General features: G+C 45.1%; 1 protein-coding gene across 4 annotated transcripts in view; it reads left to right on the top strand.

Moving 5' to 3' along the window:
- Positions 1-15321, top strand: part of KHDRBS3 (KH RNA binding domain containing, signal transduction associated 3) — a 523501-nt gene that overhangs the window by 138325 nt on the left and 369855 nt on the right. For 2 of the 4 annotated variants that reach the window (XM_033935054.1, XM_033935056.1), the window contains one exon: positions 1383-1430. The exons of the other annotated variants lie outside the window; for them this stretch is intronic. In XM_033935054.1, coding sequence (XP_033790945.1) covers positions 1383-1430 — 48 coding nt within the window. The remainder of the gene's footprint in view (positions 1-1382; positions 1431-15321) is intronic. 4 annotated transcript variants of the gene reach the window in all.

Raw genomic sequence — 15321 nt, 5'->3', positions numbered from 1 at the left:
CATTGAAGCCCAGCTGCCAAGTTGATGACCACTGTTCAAGCTGTCTTAGGTCCTGCGTCATAAAGTCAGGCACACTGCTTTTGCCAACTATGTTGCATAGTTTGGCATCGTCGGCAAACAGTGATACTTTTCCTCTAAGTCCTTGGGTTAAATCTCCTATGAATAAATTGAATAGAATCGGCCCTAAGACGGAGCCCTGAGGTACTCCACTCATCACTGCTGACGTTTTGGAGGGGGTACCGTTTACCATCACCCTTTGAAGCCTACCATCTAGCCAATCCCTTACCCATGTTGTGAATGTATCCCCTAATCCCATCGATTTTAGTTTGTTCAACAGCCTGCGGTGTGGAACGCTATCAAAAGCTTTGCTGAAGTCCAAGTATATCACGTCAAGGGACTCACCGGCATCTAGATGACTGGTCACCCAATCAAAGAAGTCAATCAGATTAGATTGGCAGGACCTTCCCCTGGTGAATCCGTGTTGCCCATCTGAAGTAACCATTATCTCTTCCTCTCTCTAAGAGATCTCACATCTTCTTGAATTCAGACACAGTTTCTGTCTCCACCACTTCATCCAGTAATAATAATAATAATAATAACTTTACTTTTGTATACCGTAGTACCAGAATAGTTCAAAGCGGCTTACATGACAAGAGACTGTATATCGACAGCGAAGTTACAAATAAATCAAACAATCAATATAGCTTAGCAAGTCGGGAGCAGGCAAGAAGGAGATAGCGAAGTTATAAACAAGTCAATCAGCGTAGCTTAGGAAGTCGGGTGCAGGTAGGTAGGAGGTACAAGGCGTAGTTAAAGGTAGTTAAAGGTAGAGTTACAAGGATGGTGGGAGTCAGAGATATTTGTCAAAGAGATAAGTTTTGATAGATTTCCTGAAAGTTTGGTAGGAGGGAGTATTAGAAATGAGAGTGGATAGACATTTGTTCCATTTGCCTGCCTGGAACGCCAGGGATCTGTCAAGGAATCTCTTGTAGATGCAGCACTTTAGGGACGGGAAGGCAAACAAGTGGGTGTTACGTGTGCGGGTGGGGCTAGGACGGACAAAGTGATCTGACAGGTAGATTGGAGACGAGCCTGTTAGGGTTTTGAAGCAGAGGCAAGCAAATTTGAAGATAATCCTTGCCTCCATTGGCAGCCAGTGCAGTTTTTTGTAGAAGAGGCTTATATGGTCAGATTTTTTGAGATTGTAGATGAGTCGAACGGCTGTATTTTGAACGAGTCTTAAGCGTTTGATGGTTTTTTTAGTTCCACGCATCTATCACCCTTTCTGTAAAAATGTACTGTATTTCCTTAGATTACTCCTGAGCCTGAGCCTATCACCTCTTATGCCCTATCACATCTTATCCTATGCCCTCTCATTCCAGAGCTTCCTTTCCAATGAAAAAGACTCGACTCATGCACATTTACGCCACGTAGGTATTTAAACGTCTTTATCAGATCTCCCCTTTCTCGCCTTTCCTCTAAAGCAGTGGTCTCAAACTAGCGGCCCGGGGGCCACATGCGGCCCGCCAGGTACTTTTTTGAGGCCCTCGGTACATTTATCATAATCACAAAAGTATAATAAAACAGTTTCTTGATCATATGTCTCTTTAGCTATAAATGACAATATTATTATTAAGACTTAGCCAAAAGGAAAGATTTATAAACCATAAAGAGTTTTACCTCATGCAAAATTGTCATTTCTTTAATAAGACATTAACTATTTTTTCTGAGGCCCTCCAAGTACCAACAGATCCAAAATGTGGCCCTGCAATGGGTTTGAGTTTGAGACCACTGCTCTAAAGCAGTGTTTTTCAACCTTTTTTGGGCAAAGGCACACTTGTTTCATGAAAAAAATCATGAGGCACACCATCATTAGAAAATGTTAAAAAATTTAACTCTCTGCCTATATTGACTATATATAAAGTAATTCTCTTGAATAGGAATCAAATAAACACAAAGAAAGTATTTTATAATTACTTTATTACGAAATAAAAATTATAAAAATTATAAAATACTTTATTCAGTGCGAAACCTGGGCCTGTTTGGCTGAACACAAAGCTGATATTCTGGCTGGAATCGAAGAAAGACACACACGTAGCTCTTCGTCAACAGCTCTCAGTTTCTCTCTGTATTTGGTTTTTATAGCATACAAAAATAGACAAATATACCCTCCATCCTTTTTATTAAACCACAATAGCAGTTTTTAGCGCAGGGAGCTGCGCTGAATGTCCAGCGCTGCTCTTGACGCTCATAGGCTCCCTGCACTAAAAACCACTATTGCGGTTTAGTAAAAGGTGACCATATTGTAAAATATAGACAGCAGATATAAATTCAGAACTGTGCATAGTAAGTGAAGGGAAGTTTTCATCTCTGGGAATTTACCCAGTTAACTATTAAGTTATTTGGGCAAATTCCTTTGAAAACTGTGGTAATACTGCCTCCACTTTGCTAAATTTAAAATAAAATCATTTTTCCTACCTTGTCTGGTGATTTCTGGTTGCACTTTCTTCTTCTGACTGTGCATCCAATCTTTCTTCCCTTCTATCAGCCTGTATGCTTTCTCTCCTCCACACCTCATTCCCTCCCCCAACTTTTTCTTCCTCTCTCCCTGACCTTTCTTTCTTTCTTTCTGTTTCTCTTCTTTCCTTCTGTTTCCCTGCCTGCCCCCTTTCTTTCTTTCTCCCTGCCGTTCCCCAAGCCACTGCCGCTGCCATCGGGGAACAGGACCCACCAATGGATAACAGGCCCCAAAGCCGACACCGACGCATGCTCTCCCTGACATCAATTCTGCAATCGGAGAGGAAGTTCCGCCCAGCCAGGCAGCGATTGGCTGGCCCGAACTTCCTCTCCGACTGCAGAATTGACGTCGGGGAGAAGAAGACTTATCGGCTCGATAGATTAGATCGCCAAGACAAAGTGAGTCCTGGGTGATCGACTCACTTTGCCTTGGCGAGCTACTGGCGCCCCTGCCTCGGGCCCCCTGTCAGCTCCGGGCCCGGCGGCCCTGCGGCACACCAGGCAACATCTCGCGGCACACTAGTGTGCCGCGGAACAGCGGTTGAAAAACACTGCTCTAAAGTATACATATTGAGATCTTTAAGTCTGACTCTAAACGCCTTATGACGAAGACCATCCACCGTTTTAGTAGCCTTTCTCCTGGACTGATTCAATTCTTTTTATATCTTTTTGAAGGGGGCGCTCTCCATAATTGTACACAATGTTCTAAATGAGGTCTCACCAGAGTCTTAGACAGGGGTATCAATACTTCCTTAAGATCATCACATACAATCACATTCAAGTCTTGCTCTTCTGTCATGCACATAAGTTCTTCACCTCTAAACGGTACCGTTCCTTCTGGCCTTTGTAGCCAAAATGCATGACTTTGCATTTCTTAGCTGAAATTTGGCAGCTAAAATTTAATGCTCATTCTTCAAGCTTTGCTAGATCTTTCTTCATGTTGTTCACATCATTTCAGATTTTGGTATCATCCTCGGAGGCAAATCTTACCTGACAGCCCTTCAGCAATATTGCTTATAAAAATGTTTGTTTTATTTTATTTATGACTCACCTTTCCCAAGGCGTCTCACAATTTAAACATACTCAATAAAAAAAATACATAAAATACATATAAAAACACAAATAAATAAGCAACCAGTGCTTACACAATTACAAATGCCTTAATGCCCATATTTCATGTTACAGAATAGATGTCTCTTCAATAACTTCTTAAAAGCATCAAAATTATATTGCTTTCTAATGTACAAAGGTAGCCAATTCCTTTCTTGGGGGCCCCTACAGGAAAACATGCTTACACGTGAGGTATTCAGTCTCAATTCCTTTACAGGTGGCACAAACAAATCACCATGATGGACAGAACGTAACTTGGATAATGGGTCATAAGCCTGAATAATACCTACCAAACTTGCAGGAGCCATACTATGCATACACAAATAAACCATCACAACCAGTCCAAAGTATATATAGTCTTATAACTTCAACCAGTATAGATTCATCTAATATTCTGTTACATGTTCAGTCCTTTCCAAGCAAAAAAGTCGTAACTGCTGAGTTTTGAGCAACTCTGTAATGCACTCAACATTGCTGGTAGGCCCAAGAGCACAAGATTATAATAGTCCATGACACGATAATATCGTTGACTTCAGAACGACCCTAAATGTGCAAGCAGGCAAATACAGTCAAAGCCTATTGAAAAGCTGGAATCTGAAAAAAATATTTTTATCAATTCCTGAACATGACTTTTAAAAGTCAATTTTGTGTCCACCACAATGTCTAGATACCTAACCTCTTTAGAGAGCTTTATAGGGTATCCTAAAACTGTAAAAACCCAGAGGTTTCTTGCACCTACAATCTCCTTAACATTATTTTCATTTTTTGAACATTCAGCTTTAACCGGCTACCCTCTATCCATTCCCTCACACTCGTCATCATTACTTGCAGTCAGTCCTCCATTTCTCTCAAGTTCCCTTCAACAGGCAGCAAGAGTAAAATGTCATCAGCATAAAGCTGGTAGATGACCTCGGAATAGCTTACATAGAGGGAGAAGGTATAGACTGAAAAGGGCGGCCGAGAGCGTTGAACCCTAAGGCACACCTGTCAGTACTGTACTACGGTGTAAAATGTCACCGTTCATTGCCTTCAATTGTTGAAATGACTGAAACCATGCTAGGACCAATCCTATAATACCACAAGCTTCCAATCGACTTAATAGTATCTGGTCCAACATGTCAAAAACTGCTGAAACGTAAGAAAAATGGCCCGATATTGACCACCATTATCAAATCCCCTTTGCAACTCTTCCAGCGCTAAAATGAACAGGCCCAAGAACAGAATCTTGAGGCACACCACTGGTAACATCATTTTCCTCAGAGCAATTTCCATTAACGGCTACCCTCTATCATCTTCCACTCAACCAGTTCTTGACCCAGCCTGTCATTTTGGGGCGTATCCCGAGGGCACTTAGTTTATTTAGTAGACGTCTATGTGGAACTCTTGTCAAAGGCTAGGCTAAAATCTAAATACACCACACCTAGCACACTCCCTCTACCCAATTCTCTGGTCACCAGTCAAAGAAATTGATCAGATTTGTATGACAATGACCTACCTCTAGTGAATCCATGTTTGCCTCGCCCTGTAATCCACCAGATTCCAGAAACTTCACAGTCCTGTAATCCACCAGATTCCAGAAACTTCACCATTCTCCACCATTCTCCAGTCCTCCGGTACCACTCCCGACTCAAGAGAACCTTTGAAAAGATCAGTCAGCAGAGCCACCAGAACTTCCCTAAGTTCTTTCAGCACCCTCGGATGTACACCATCCGGCCCCATTGCTTTGTCTACCTTTAATTTAGCTAGCTCCCCACGAATACAACCCTCTGAAAATTGATCAGGGTTCGCATTTGTCTTCTGCGATCTTGCTCCCAGCGATTCAGCCGTGAACACAGAACAGAAATATTTGTTAAGCAATTCAACCTTTTCTTTATCAGTGTCTACATATTCCTCCCCTTCACTTTTGAGTCTCACAGTGTCACTTTTGCACTTCTTCCTATTACTGATATATCTAAAAAATGTCTTGTCTTCCTGTTTAACTGTGTCAGCTATTTTTATCTTCTGTTTGTATCTTTGCTTTCCTGACTACTCGACTAGCTTCTCTTAACGTTTCCAGATAATTTTGCCTGCCTTCCTCTTTCTGTGATCTTTTGTAGTTTATGAAAGCTAACCTCTTATTCCTTAGCTTCTCAGCTACTATTTTTGAGAACCAAAGCGGCCTTCTTTTCCTTTCTTTTACTTACAGTTGACTCCTTTTTTTTTTTTTTTTTACATTAAAGTAAACGGACATAAACTCTGGATAATTGCACTTCTGATAAATATACAATCTGCTTATGCGCACACATGTTATAGGTCCAACCGCCATTCTCTCACGTGACATTCATTATCCCAGGACAAGCAGGCAGCATATTCTTTACGCATGGGTGACGTCACCGACGGAGCCCCGGTACGGACCTTTTTAACTAGAAAGTTCTAGTTGGCCGCACCACGAGTGCCTTCCCGCCCGACGGAGGAGTGCGTGGTCCCCAGTTTCTTCGTTTCCGTGGAGCGAAGAAGACGCGTGTTTTTTCAACGACCGTTGAAATCTTCCCTTTTGCCTTCCCGCTCGCGAATTTTCCTGTTATTTTACTTTCTTACCTTCGGGTTCCTTTTTTCTTTTCATTTGCAAAAAAAATTTTACTTTCTTTTTCTTCTTTTTCGAACCAGCCCCGGCGGGGCCTGTTGCCACTATACAGGCCTCCGGGTTTGATTTTGCGGAGGCCGTATTTCCATTCATGCCCCCGCAGCCAGGGTTTAAGAAGTGCCAGCGGTGTGCACGCCCGATCTCCCTCACTGACCCACACAATTGGTGCTTGCAGTGTTTGGGTCCTGAGCATCGGGCGGACTCCTGCACCCGCTGTGCCACCCTTAAAAAACGAACACTTAAAAATCGCCAGATCCAGCAGAACATCCTATTCGGCACCGGATCTGCGATGGAATCCACGGCGTTGTCGGCGGTACCACCAAAATCGACTCCCACCACTTTGACGACGCCCGATCCGACATCGGCGCCGCTGGCGCCAGGTAAGCCGGCTAAGAAGCCTTCCTCTTCCCTCGAGCGCCCCCCAGCCACAGTGGCGGCACCATCCTTACCGGCTTCACGCCGGCCCCGGAAACGCTCCGCCCCGATATCGGTGAGTGCCTCGTCATCGGCCTCCTCATCGCCGGGGCGTGGAGCGGCACCTATGGAACCGAAACAAAAGAAAGCGGTTCCGGTGCCACCCCTGGATGACGCATCGCGGCCATCCTCCAGAAGCAGTTACAGGAACAGCTGCAGCATCAACTCCAGCACCTGTTACCAACTATCCTGGCACCGCTCCTTCCGGTACCAGACTGGCCCGAGCCCCGCACCGAACACCCGGTATCCACCCCATCGGTGCCACTTAATACCTCCATGCCGATTCTCTCGGCTGAGCAGCTCCGTGCCCATCCTGTAGTTCCCTCACATACCACTACAGATCCACCTCGGGACCGGGCAGGGCACCGTTCTTACCGGGACCGACACCGATCTTCCTCTCCCGGTACCGTTTCGGTGCGCTCGGGCAAGTCTTTATCTAAGATCCACCATACCGAGCCTTCCACCCCGGTTTCTCGGCATGTGCAACCGGAGGTCCGGGACCCGGACTTATGGGAAGAATCCCCTCCTGGTACCGAGGAGGATGTCTCCTCATCGGACGAGGAACCCTCAGCGCCCGAAACCACTTCTAAACCTGAGCAATCCTCATTCTCCAAGTTCCTCAGGGAGATGTCAGCGGCTTTATCGCTCCCTCTGGAGTCAGACTCCAAAAAATCCCAAGCCTTTCTGGAGGCCCTGGATTTTGAGCAACCACCTAAGGAGTTCCTCAAGTTACCCGTGCATGACATACTACGGGAAACCTTTTATAAAAACTGGGAGAATCCCCTCACAGTCCCCGGGGCCCCCCGTAAGTTAGATAGCCTTTACCGGGTTATCCCTATCCCGGGGTTTGACAAACCTCAATTGCCCCATGAGTCTCTCCTTGTTGAGTCCACCTTGAAGAAGACTCAGGGCGCCAGTGTTTATGCCTCCACCCCTCCTGGCAGAGAGGGCAAAACTATGGACAAATTTGGCAAAAGGCTCTACCAGAATGCCATGCTGGCCAACAGGGCGAACAATTACACCTTCCACTTTTCATTTTACATGAAACACCTGGTTCAACAGCTGTCCGCCCTTCAAAAATATATCCCTGAGAGAAAGGTTCCACTTTTCCAGCAACAAATTTCCAGTCTCCTTCAACTGAGGAAATTTATGATACGCTCTATCTACGATTCTTTTGAGCTGACCTCTCGTGCCTCTGCCATTGCTGTTGCCATGCGCTGCCTGGCTTGGCTAAGAGTATCTGATTTGGACATCAACCACCAAGACCGTCTAGCCAACGCTCCCTGTCTTGGGGATGAACTTTTTGGGGAGTCTCTAGATTCAACCACCCAGAAACTCTCGGCCCATGAGACCAGATGGGACACCCTGGTTAAACCCAAGAAAAAGGCTCCACCTGCTCGACCTTACAGACCACAGTCCTCATACCAACGCAGGTTCTCAGCCAGGCCGCTCAATCCGCCTTCACAACAACCTAGGCGGCCCCGTCAGCAACACCACACCCAGGCTCGGTCTCAATCCAACCAACCCGCCAAGCCACTTCCACCTTCTAAGCCCTCTCAGCCCTTTTGACTCCTCTCTCCAGGGCATAGCCAGTCTCCCGCCTTCATTGCCTCTTCCTCAACCAATCGGAGGCCGTCTCCACATCTTTCTCAGCCGTTGGGAGATCATCACATCGGACCAGTGGGTCCTCAACATCATTCGCCACGGCTACTCTCTCAACTTTCAGACTCTTCCACCAGACAATCCTCCCGTCGAGTCTGCTTCTCACTCCCCCCAAACCCCCCTCCTCCTGAGGGAGGTCCAATCCCTCCTTCTCCTCAATGCCATCGAAGAAGTGCCTCCGGCCCAAAGGGGTCAGGGTTTCTACTCCCACTACTTCCTGGTTCCCAAGAAGACAGGAGACCTTCGTCCCATCCTCGATCTCAGGGACCTCAACAAGTGTCTGGTCAAGGAGAAGTTCAGAATGCTCTCCCTTGCCACGCTGTACCCTCTTCTCTCTCAACACGACTGGCTATGTTCCCTGGACCTCAAAGAGGCCTACACTCACATCCCAATCAATCCGACTTCACGTCGCTACCTACGGTTTCAGATACAGCACCGTTACTATCGGTACAAAGTGTGCTTCCTTTTGGCCTTGCTTCATCGCCCAGGGTGTTCACCAAGTGCCTTATTGTGGTGGCGGCCTTCCTCAGGTCTCACAACCTCCAGGTGTTCCCCTACTTGGACGATTGGTTGGTGAAAGCACCTACATCACCACTTGTGCTTCAAGCCACTCATCACACCATCTCCCTCCTCCATCTCCTGGGGTTCGAGATCAACTACCCCAAGTCGCATCTACTTCCTACGCAGCGACTTCAGTTCATTGGAGCAGTTCTCGACACCACACTAATGAGGGCGTTTCTCCCCTCCGATCGTCAACGGAACCTGCTCCACCTCTGTCGTCAGGTGCTCCTTCATCACTCCATTCCTGCCCGACAGATGATGGTCCTTCTGGGCCACATGGCCTCGACGGTACATGTGCTTCCCCTGGCACGACTCCACCTCAGGACACCCCAATGGACTCTTGCCAACCAATGGTCACAGACCACGGATCTTCTTTCTCATCCCATATCTGTGACATCATCTCTTCAACGATCTCTTCAATGGTGGTTGAACTCCACAAATCTTTCCAGGGGTCTACTCTTTCATCTGCCCCCTCACTCCATGATCATCACCACGGATGCCTCCCCCTATGTGTGGGGAGCTCACCTCGGAGATCTACGCACCCAGGGACTCTGGACCCCCCAGGAGCGTCAACATCACATCAATTTCCTGGAACTCAGAGCCATGTTCTATGCTCTCAAGGCCTTCCAGCACCTTCTCTGCCCTCAGGTTCTTCTCCTGTGCACAGACAATCAAGTCGCCATGTACTACATAAACAAGCAAGGCGGCACCGGATCTCGCCTCCTCTGTCAGGAGGCTCTCCGCATCTGGACCTGGGCCACGGCCCGCAACCTCTTCCTCAAGGCTGTCTATATCCAGGGCGAACAGAACTCCCTGTCCGACAATCTCAGCCGCATCCTTCAACCTCACGAATGGACTCTGGACCCTTCAACACTCCACTCCATCTTTGCTCGCTGGGGCACTCCACAGGTGGACCTCTTTGCAGCCCCTCACAACCATCAGCTTCCCCAGTTCTGTTCCAGACTCTTCTCTCCTCATCGTCTGGCCCCAGACGCATTCCTGCTCGACTGGACGGATCGGTTCCTCTATGCCTTTCCTCCACTCCCTCTGATGTTGCGTACGTTGTCCAAGCTCCGCAGGGACAGGGCCACCATGATTCTCATCGCTCCTCGGTGGCCTCGCCAACACTGGTTCTCCCTCCTTCTTCAGCTCAGCTCCAGGGAGCCCATTCCTCTTCCTGTGTTTCCTACTCTACTTACGCAGCAACGTCAATCTCTACTGCATCCCAATCTGTCCTCGCTCCACCTGACAGCTTGGTTTCTCTCGGGCTGACCTCTCCAGAAAATCTATCTCAGCCTGTCCGTCGCATTTTGGACGCCTCCAGGAAACCGACCACCCTCCAATGTTACCATCAGAAGTGGTTATACAACTAGATATAACAGGGGATTCAATCAAATAAATCAAAATGTATACAAGGACGTATTGAAATCAGATTTTAGTAGCTGGACATCATTCACACCACATTAACAAAGACCTTATGACTACACACCATCAATAAGACAACATATGAAAAATAATATATATATAAGACAACGGAGAAAAATGAACCTCAATTGTGGGAGGTCAGGACTACACAAGTGCCTGAACCAACTCACATCATCACGGGTTCATAAAAAAACTCCGTGTACATTTAAATAATTCTCATTCATACGTTTTTTCAAAAACTATTTTTCTTTTTCAAACTTTTTCTGTGTGAGCAAAGTCAACAGTATTAACAATCTATTTTTCGGTGTGAACCGGAACCAAGCTAACCAAAAATTTAACGAGGGCAACAGCTCAACTTCACAGGTGTAAATAGTTGTAGAGGCATGAAAATAGTAACAACAATAAGAGAAAAAAACGTTCACTCATCTGAAAAAACAAGATGGTTCTAAAGTTTCCTCAGTTCGTGTCCCAACAGAAAAGTCTTTCTGTTTCTCCTAAAAGGCTACTTCAGGGGAGTATTGCATTGTCCAGAAATTTTCACGCTTCTTCCAACACAATCAATATAAAGCTGGCTCCTCTCCAAATGGTTCTGGGACTGTGAGACGCGCCCGGCTCGAACAAAAAGACGAACGAACCGGGCGTCATGACGTCATCACAAAAACGTGATGCGTGATAGGCTAAACCCCAGCTAACAATTAATCATCTTATATTGTATTCTCCAAGCTACTTAGATCATCACAAAGACAGAATAAACAGACCCGGAACTGAAACTCTTCATAAAAAAGGTTGCCATTCATGTACAGTATTCAAACCTTCAGGCTCTAACGTTTGCAACCGATCGATCCACTGTTGCTCTTTCTGCCAAAGTACTTTTCTAATATCGCCTCTCCTTAAAGATGTCATTAACTTCTCTAACACATAACATTTCAGGTTTTCAAACCTATGATCTTGTTGAACACAGTGAGTCACTATAGGAGCCGTTAATTTTCGAGTGTTCAGGCAACTTTTATGTTCCGTCATTCTCACTGTTAACGTACGTGAGGTTTGACCCACGTACAACAGGTCACATGGTCACTGAAGGATATATATAATGTTTGTTGATTGACAAGTGGAGATATGACGTAAATTATATCTCTTGCCGTTTCTCGGATTAATAAAAATAGAAGTTGTAACCATTATATTACAATTGGAACAATGGCCACAAGGACCATGTCCAGGTACAATATCCATATTCTCTTGGTCAAAATTTTCTTTAGATGTATGACATAGCCAATCGCTTAAGTTTCTGTTTCTTGATTGAGAAAAAATAAATTTCTTTTCAGCAAAACATGGCAGAGTTTTAAGTAATGGCAAATGTTTTTTATATTTTTTAATAATCTGCTGAGACATGCGAGTTTGTTTTATAACGCATGGAATTAATTCTTCTTCTATTTGAGGTCTTCTGTATTCCAATAGCACTTCTCTCGGATTGTGCAAAGCTCTTTTTTTTGCTTTTTTGACCACTGTACATGGGTAGTCCCTGGAAATTAACCTTTGTTCCAAGATTTTAGCTTCTTGAATGAATATATCTTTAGTGTTACATATCCGTCGATATCTTAGAAACTGAGCAAAAGGAATGCTAGTTTTTAAATGAGCAGGATGCATACTGTCAAATTTTAACAAAGTGTTTCTATCAGTGTCTTTACGATAAATAGAGGTTTCAAATCCATAATCTTTCTTCTGAATTAGAACATCTAAGAAGCTGATCTTATCCATACTTAGTGACATAGTAAATTTAATAGATCGATGACATTGGTTGATTAACAGTTCAAAATCCTGTAGTTGTTGCAAAGTACCTGACCATATCATAAAAATATCGTCAATAAAACGCCACCATTGAACTGCATATTGAAATTCGGAAAGTGTATAGATGAAAGACTCTTCAAACCACGACATGTAGAGATTGGCTATAGTTGGTGCAAATGAAGCACCCATTGCAATCCCCGACAGTTGTTTGTAAAACTCTCCATTAAAGATGAAGTAGTTATTTTTTAAAGCAACAGCACTTAATTCTTTCAGAAAAAGTGTAAAATTGTTATTCCCATTAGGTAAAGTGTTCCATAAAGTCTCAAGTACTGCAAGGGCCTCTTCCTGCGGGATGTTCGTATATAATGAACAAACATCAAATGTCACCAAAATATAATTCGTAGGGATTGCCATTTGCAAATCATTTAACATTTTTAAAAAATGCGTAGTATCTTGTATGTATGATTTAATATCTTTCAAGAAACCATACAATTTTTTATCAATGTATTTACTAGTTTTCTCCAATAGAGAGTCACGAGCCGATACTATGGGGCGGCCAGGAGGGCATTGAGCATTCTTATGTACCTTTGGTAAAAGGTAAAATATAGGTACCTTAAAATGTTGCGGGGTCAAGAAGCTGAATTCTTTTTTTGTTAGAAAACCTTGTTTTACTGCTTTGGAACAAATTTCCCCAATCATTGTAAAGATTTCTAAAGAGGGGTCATATTGTAATTTCAAATAAACTTCTTCATTAAGCAATTGAGCATTAGCTTCAGCGATGTACAGATCTACACCCCACACAACAACCGCACCACCCTTGTCTGCTCGTCTAATAACAATTGTTGGGTCTCTACTTAAATGCTGTAAAGCTGTCCATTCTTTAGAAGACAAATTATAAGATCTTCTCTGAATCTTAGCCACTTCTTCAACATGTTTAAGTTCCTGAGTCATTAAGTTTTTAAAAGCTTGTATTATCGGATTTACAGGGCCCGGAGGGTTCCATTTAGATTTTGGTTGAACACAAGACAGATCAGTTTCAGAACCAGGGTGCTCATGAAAAAATGAACATAGATTTAGCCTTCGTAAAAATTTTTCTAAATCTATCTGAGCTTGGAAGGGGTTATGGGCTACCATGGGAACAAAAGTCAACCCTTTAGACAATAGGGTTGTCTCTTCTACAGTTAATATTCTGTTAGATATGTTTATTACAGTTAATTCCGTTTCTTCTGTAGTCGGGCTCGTGACCGTCCCCGATATGTCCCTCTGCCTCGAATATTTCTTCCCCCTCTTATTTGACCTGTGGTTTGTCTGTTTTGGCCTTGATCCCCATCCTGGTCTTCTGATGTAGAAGTATCTTCACTGTTTAAATTAAACCCGTGATGATGTGAGTTGGTTCAGGCACTTGTGTAGTCCTGACCTCCCACAATTGAGGTTCATTTTTCTCCGTTGTCTTATATATATATTATTTTTCATATGTTGTCTTATTGATGGTGTGTAGTCATAAGGTCTTTGTTAATGTGGTGTGAATGATGTCCAGCTACTAAAATCTGATTTCAATACGTCCTTGTATACATTTTGATTTACCATCAGAAGTGGACCAGGTTCTCCTCTTGGTGTCGACGGCATCATCACGATCCCACCTCATTGGCGGTGGAAACTGTACTGGACTATTTGCTCTCGCTATCCGACGCCGGCCTCAAGTCTACCTCAATCAGAGTCCACCTCAGTGCCATCACGGCGTTTCATCTACCTATCTTCGGAAAACTTCTGACGGCTCATCCACTGGTTTCCCGTTTCATGAGAGGCCTCTTCAATGTCAAACCACCTCTGAAGCCTCCTCCTGTCGTCTGGGACCTGAATGTGGTTTTATCAGCCCTCATGAAACCTCCTTTTGAGCCTCTTGCCACAACTTCGCTCAAACTTCTAACCTGGAAGGTGCTTTTCCTCATTGCCATCACCTCTGCCAGGAGGGTTAGTAAGCTGCATGCACTGGTCGCCGATCCACCGTTCACCGTTTTTCACCATGACAAGGTGGTTCTGCGTACCCATCCTAAACTCCTTCCCAAGGTGGTCTCGGCTTTTCACCTCAACCAGTCCATTTTCCCTGTCCCATTCTCATCCTGTCTTTTCCCTAAGCCCCATTCTCATCCTGGGGAACAGGCGTTGCACACGCTGGACTGTAAGCGTGCCCTTGCATACTACCTTGACCGTACCAGGGCTCACCGCTCGTCCCCTCAGCTCTTTCTGACCTTCGATCCTAACCGTCTGGGTCGTCCTGTCTCTAAACGGACGCTTTCCAACTGACTGGCTGCCTGTATTGCGTTCTGTTATGCTCGGGCCGGTCTATCACTGGAAGGTGCTGTCACGGCCCACAGGGTTAGAGCTATGGCTGCTTCTGTGGCTTTCCTCCGTTCCACGCCCATCGAGGAAATCTGCAAGGTTGCCACTTGGTCCTCAGTTCACACGTTCACTACTCACTACTGTCTGGATGCCTTCTCCAGACGGGATGGGCACTTCGGCCAATCTGTGTTACAAAATTTATTTTCCTAATGGCCAACCATCCCCCCTCCCTCTCTGTTAGCTTGGAGGTCACCCATGCGTAAAGAATATGCTGCCTGCTTGTCCTGGGATAAAGCACAGTTACTTACCGTAACAGGTGTTATCCAGGGACAGCAGGCAGATATTCTTACGTCCCTCCCTCCTCCCCGGGTTGGCTTCTTAGCTGGCTTATCCTAACTGGGGACCACGCACTCCTCCGTCGGGCGGGAAGGCACTCGCGCACGTTCGGTGCGGCCAACTAGAACTTTCTAGTTAAAAAGGTCCGTACCGGGGCTCCGTCGGTGACGTCACCCATGCGTAAAGAATATCTGCCTGCTGTCCCTGGATAACACCTGTTACGGTAAGTAACTGTGCTCTCCGGTTAACTGCATTTACACGTTCAGACAAGCCAATCAGACTTACCCTCACACACATGCACACATTTGTACATATTGGATGAGCCATGTGTTTCGGAACTACAGTCTAGGCCTAGCCAAGTTACAGTACTGTACATACTGTACATTACGAACTTTCCACCTCTCTAACCATCCGTTTGTCGCTTTGAAGTCTTGTACATCCAGTTCTTCAGATAAATGTGCTGCTTTCTCCATCAGCAGAGGTCCACT

The sequence above is a fragment of the Geotrypetes seraphini genome, chromosome 2 (genome assembly GCF_902459505.1).
Source record: "Geotrypetes seraphini chromosome 2, aGeoSer1.1, whole genome shotgun sequence".
Taxonomy (NCBI): Eukaryota; Metazoa; Chordata; class Amphibia; order Gymnophiona; family Dermophiidae; genus Geotrypetes; species Geotrypetes seraphini.
This window is presented reverse-complemented; position numbering and strand designations above follow the sequence as displayed.